This window comes from Ipomoea triloba, chromosome 16, assembly GCF_003576645.1.
Source record: "Ipomoea triloba cultivar NCNSP0323 chromosome 16, ASM357664v1".
NCBI classification, from domain to species: Eukaryota; Viridiplantae; Streptophyta; class Magnoliopsida; order Solanales; family Convolvulaceae; genus Ipomoea; species Ipomoea triloba.
Genome location: NC_044931.1, coordinates 11,024,879 through 11,031,324, shown reverse-complemented (window position 1 = coordinate 11,031,324; position 6,446 = coordinate 11,024,879). Strand labels below are relative to the sequence as shown.

The 6,446-nt window shown below is 34.4% G+C and overlaps 1 protein-coding gene across 1 annotated transcript; it reads left to right on the top strand.

Moving 5' to 3' along the window:
- The first annotated feature begins 3,874 nt into the window (after positions 1–3,874).
- LOC116007949 (nucleobase-ascorbate transporter 12-like) lies at positions 3,875–5,568 on the top strand. Its single transcript, XM_031248609.1, has 4 exons — positions 3,875–4,687; positions 5,003–5,100; positions 5,208–5,378; positions 5,464–5,568. Exons 1-4 carry the CDS (start codon positions 4,147–4,149, stop codon positions 5,566–5,568), a joined length of 915 nt encoding a protein of 304 aa, XP_031104469.1. The 5' UTR covers positions 3,875–4,146.
- The last annotated feature ends 878 nt before the right edge of the window (positions 5,569–6,446 follow it).

Sequence of the window (6,446 nt, the reverse complement as noted above, 5' to 3'; positions counted from 1 at the left end):
CCCCCCCCCTTCACTCACGTTTAGTTCACCCCCAGCGAAAAGCTAGAAACCCGCCTCCTCCTCCTCCTCCAACGCAATGTTCGCATACCGGTCTGTTAGGGCAACACTCTCATGATTGAGTATTAAATTTTCCAGTATAAGTATTACATTTCATCTTGATCTGACCCGTCTCACGAATCTACACAAATTTTTGCCAAATTATTTGTGAAACATCTATTTTAGATATCTAACCAAGTTAATTAGTTAAAGTGAATCAAATAGGCAAACAAGAACGTTATTAAAAAAAAAATTTGTTTATCATTTTTGATAACTCCTTTTGGGTCGAATTCATCACACAAAATTTTCCTAATGCATTTTATTTCTCTTATGTAATTTGTGGTCATTACATATAAGTAAATTTTACATAGTGCACTGCATACTATCAGATGGTAAATGATTATTCACCTTGTCATGAAAAAAATTGTTTACCAACCAGCCATATTTGGCAATGATCATGAAGTTTGAACTAATTAACAGACTTTACAGTGATGGATAATTACACTAATATAATCAATGATTTATTGAAGTTCATTATATATATACACACACGCATAAATCCATATTTAGCAATAAATTATAATTCAATGATATTTTAATGCACAAATGAAATTCGCGTCCCACGAAAGGGACAGCATTAGGGAAAGGTAATTAAGCTCGACTGAAACTAAGGATGCGTTTGGTCATGGGTTTACAATACTAGGGATGAAAATCAAAATCATAGTTAGTGTTTTAAAAAATTTATCATTCAATCTTACTGGTAATATGATTTTTAAGTTTAGATTAGCGCTTTTAGATTTTTATTTTAATTTTTCTGTTCATATATATTGGTGCTTTGGATGTCATTATATTAGAATCAATTACCTTAATTTTAGTTTTTGTATTTTTAAAACCTTTATTCCCATTATAAGGTCATACATAACCAAACATCAATATTGGTAATCATTCTAATTCCACCCTACTACCAAACATACAAAATACTTTCACCAAAACTCATACCATTACCAAGTATTTGATTCATATTCTGATTCTGATTCCGATTCCGATTCCGATTCCGATTCCAATTCTGATTCCGATTCCGATTCCAATGTGCGAACCAAACCCACTCTAAAAATTAAATCGCATTTATATTAGGGAAATTAAACAAAGCATTTCCTTCTTCCTATCATATATGATTCATTGAATTCAGCCACATCAAATCAAAATTATGGAAAATATCAATTTATTCTAATTTCTAAATATTATTTATAATATTTACAAAAAAAAAAGTCTATAATCGCCACTTGAAAATATATTCTAGATAAAATATATCGAAATTGCTATAGCTAACTGGCTCAAACTGACAATCAATTCGGCCGAGGATTGTTTCTAATATTACTTTTGATTGATTGATGGCATGTTTGGTTGGGTGGAAAACCAATTCCATGGAAACAAGAGAATAACCAATTCCATGGAAAATGGTTTCCATGGAATTCCACTTCCCAAAAGTTAAGGAAAAGAAATTCTTTGGTAAGAGTAGGTATTTTGTTTTCCCAAGAGGGTGGAAGAAAATAACTAAACGGGCTGCGATTGTGCGTATATTTTTTATTGTATTTAAATAATAAATAAATAAATTCATTAAAATGTGATGAGGTCTTAGTGTCTCACTCCATATATAGTCTACTTAGGAGTTAGGGTCTTAGGGATGATTTGGTAAGCCCTCCTCGTCGTAGACAAGTGAGGTGTTTGGTGTAATTTTTTCTTTCTTCCTTTCTTATTTTGAGTATTGCTTTCGGATTGATCCAAAATAAATTGAGATGAGATTACTCAATTTATGACTAACTGAGTTTTATTGTTATATTAAAGCATGTAAATTTAGGTAGATTCGAATTTGGATCAAACTTTCATTTGAATAAGAATCAAAATGTATATACGTAATTCAAGTCCAAATCTAAATTAGTATCAGAATCGTGAAATAAGAATTAGGAGAAAAAAAAATACTTTCTTTCATAATATCTTATGAGTATATCAATTACTACTAAACCATACTTAAAAGTCAAGACTTAAAACCAACAAATCCTCCACTTAGAAGTCATACAAGAGACTAAATATACACTACATTTCTATTATATATATAGAGAGTTATACACTTATAATAAATATGAGAAAGTTTAAATTAGTCACCGAATTATACGCAAAAATGCAATTAGATTATCTAATTAAAAAAAAGTTTAACTTGGTCTCTCAATTGTTTAAAATTATGCAATTTAACAAAATTTGATTTGTTCTCATGTTATCGCTGACGTGACGGTCATTATATTAAAAAAATTTATTATTTTAAATTTATTTTAATAATTTTAAATTAAAAAAAAAAAAAGAAACAAAAACCCACATCCACCCGTCTTCATCTTCGGTTGAAGACGAATACAGGGAGGGGAATTTTCGGTTTTTTTTCTAAAAAAATAATTAAAAAAAATTAATAATACGATGACCATCACGTCAACGATGATTTGAGAAATAGTTGATAGATTAATTGCATTTCTTTTTTGAGTTGAATGTCTCAATTGTACTTTTGTGTTTAGTTTGGTGAGTTCATGTCTTTTTTTTTTTTAGTACTATTGACTTTATTACAATATAATATATGTGCGTACATACTTTCTCAACCTGAGGTACAAACTTGTAACCTCCCATTTGGCAGGATACTTTCCTATTCTATATCAGGCAGCAGTTATGGCGGTTTTGGCAGTTTAGGTAACTTTCCTAAGTTCGAATTTGTTAAGTTTTTCTTACTTTCCTTTCAAGGGCTCATTATTCTCATATAAATACCTATGAGGTCACATTGTAAATAGTTCTGATTTTAATACAAGAGCAATTATTCTGGCTCATTACTTTTGTACTTTTACGATTGTGTTGACCCACCGTTCGATCACAAGGTAATCGTAAAACCAACAGAACTATCGGGGAGTTAGGGAAAAGAATAATGTGGGAATAAAGTGAGAGTTTAAATTATAGCGTTTGGTTTGCACGAATAAAATTATTGGGAATTTCAATTCCAATGTTTGGTATACATGGAAATTGAAAAGGAATAAGTAAATAAAGTCTAAAATGTCCATTGTTATTGTTATTGTTGCTATTGTTATTATTATTATCATTAAATGACAAGTAGCCTTGGACCCATTTGCATCTCTAAACACAAAAAAAATACTCCGTAACATATTAAATTAAAATACCACTTATCTACCGTAGATATATTGTAATTAATTTTCATGCAAATACTTTATCAAATGTTAAGCTTCATAAGCTCACATAAAAAAAAAATCATAAAATCATCAAAGGTTGGCCTAGATTAATTATTGCTCAAAAATGACGTTTTCTGTTGACAATAGTCGAATAATAATACACGCTATAATCTAGAAGGAAAGGTTAGACATCAATTTTAGGTTAAAAAAGGTAGGCATAATTTTGTCTTAGGATTTTTTTTCTTCTTAAAATACATGGAATTAAAATCACAGGGGGCCATGGGATTCTAATTCCATGAAAATGAGGAAATTGCAATTCTTTCGACCAAAGGAAGAAATTTAATTGCCTTCGAAATTATATGGGAATGAAATTATAATTTTTTTCAATCAAACGTTCCGTCTTGATATATTGTCACTAAAATCAAGAAAATTAATAAACTAATGAGAGTCGAAATTGAACAGAGATACACTTACTTCATACGTCTGGACTGGGTTAGTAGTCCGTATGCGCTACGTATTGGCGTACCGCGTACCAACCGAAGCGTGATATCATTTGCATTGAGCATGAAACGCGGTTCAAGACTTCAAGTCTTCAAGAGTCCACCGTACGACGCCGTTTCGCTCTCTCTCTTCAGTCAGTCTCTCTTTTGTCTTCTCTCTCTCGTCCCCATACAGTCCTCCCATTTCTTTCACTCTCACCCTCTCTGCAACCTTCTTCTCTCTCTCTCGCATTTTCTCTCTCTAAACGGCGGACTTTGCTTCCTGCTTCGCTCACAGTCATTGCGGCTCGCGGAGTTTGCCCTAGACCGCAATCGCAGCTCAGATCTAACTCCTCGCGTTTCGGTTTAGTGTTGCAGAATTCGCGTCTGTGAAGCTATGTGCTGGTAGGATAATGGCTAGCTCGGACCCTAGTAAGAAGACCCGACCCGGCCCATGGCCGCCCGCACCGGCAGCTCCCGCAATGCCGCCGACTACCTGGGCCAAGCGGACTGGATTTCGCCCCAAGTTCTCGGGAGAGACCAATGCCAGTAACTCCGGCCAAATTGCGCCCCGGCCGCAAGATCAGCCCCAGGCTCAACCCCCCGCGCGGACCAGGGGGGTGGATTCTAGTCTGGATCTCGAAGCGGGGAGGGCTAGGCCGGAGAAAGCTAACGGGGAGCAGGCGAATGGGAAGCCGCAGCAGCCGGAGAAGGATCATCCGGTGAGGAAGCGGAGGGATTCTGACGGCGGCGGCGCGCCGAAGAGTACCGTAGCTAATGGACAGGCGGTGACTGCCACTGAGCCAGCAACGACGGCTGCTGGTGGGCAGCAGCCGAGTCGAAGAGCATTGAGGAATGAGGAAGTGGTAGACATGTTGCCACAGTCTATTGATGATGATAGCTTCGCGAGGCATTCACATATGAAGTACGAGCTTAGAGATGTACCTGGTCTTGGTGAGCTTGTGCTTGGTGTTTCACGATATATTTAAATTTGATTACTGCCTAAGATTTTTTTTTAATCAAATTCCATGCTTATTTGAGCAGTATTATTCCTTTTTTCTTTCTTCCTTCTCTTTCTTGAAGTTATAGTTTATAATAATGGGTTAACATTCAGAGGTTTATACTCTTTGCTTATTTGGTAACAGCTAATATAAGGGTGGCAGCTACAGTGTTTTTTAAATTCGTGATTCAGAAAATTTGTTTTATTTTTTTCCCCACTTTTCTTTTGATATGTATTGAAAATATTGATTTTTGTTTCTCTTGTTTCAGTTCCTATTGGTTTCTATGGCTTACAACATTATCTTTCAATATTGGGTTCGTTGGTACTAATTCCACTTGTGATTGTTCCGGCAATGGGTGGCACCTATGTGAGCACTTGTAATTCATTCCTTATTATTTTACACTTAAAAAAGATTGATTTTATTGTAATTCTGTTAGTAATTTCTTGAGTACTAATTCAATTTAGTGGATGTAGGAGGATACATCAAATGTTGTCTCCACTGTGCTTTTTGTGTCAGGAGTGTCTACACTTTTGCACACATTTTTCGGCTCAAGGTTGCCGCTAATACAGGGTCCTTCATTTGTTTATCTTGCTCCAGCACTTGCAATAATCAACTCCCCAGAGTTCTTAAGATTGAATGGAAATGTATGCTTCTAGATTTTTGTTTGTGACATACAATATTATTGGTGCTGTGAAGTTTTTGTATTGAGGAAGTACTTTTATCTTGCAGAATTTCAAGCATATTATGAAGGAGTTACAGGGAGCCATAATAATTGCTTCAGCTTTTCAAGCAATACTTGGATACAGTGGGCTTATGATGATATTTTTGAAGTAAGAATTTCTCTTTTCAAAAGTTTTCCTTTTTTCTAATTTACTGCCATAGAACTGTATCTGGAATGCTATGGTCATTTGGCAAAGTGAGGTTGTGTGTTGCCAAATGCCAAAGCCAATAAATTTAAAATTTTGAATTTCTGTTGTTAATTGTATCTTGTCTGCTGGTACCACATGTTTTTCTTTTATCCTATCAATCAAATGGTGATTCTATGCAAATGTACTAATGGAAAATCGATCTGAGTGCTGTAGCTTTTAGTTTTATAATCTGGCAATCAATTATTTGTCTATACCTTGGAAACATATTGGTAACTGTCATATTTCAGCCATAGCTAAGAGATTATATAATATATACTCGTTGTTTGTGTTGTCAATTCTTCTCAGTCTTGATTCCATTACCTTGCAGAACTACCCTAATTTGGCATGATATTTTTTCCATTCTCTTTTTCTTTCAATAACATGGATCTAGTAATTACCATGCCTTTTTAATGAATTGGGATCTGCTTGTCATAGAGGCTGCCCAAATTTTTAACTGTATGTGAAGTTATCTACTTGGACAACTTGTCTAGTGCAACCAGCTGTTCCATTTTAGTTAATCAGAGATGAATTGGTTTGCAAAGGGGTTGTAGATGATAAGATATGATTGTGGATTGAAAAGGGGTTGTAGATGATAAGAGATGATTGTGGTTCTGAGCTAGTTTGAAGCCCTTCTATTTTAAATGTAAACTGCAGGGCAGAAAACCCAGTTTTCTTCTAAGAAATTACATGATAATATGCTGTCTTTTTTTAAAACATTATATGTGTGAATCCAAATTACATCCCTGTTTTGTTTTGTTTTTTTTTTTTTTTTTTTTTTTTTTTTTTTTTTTTTTTTTTTTTTTT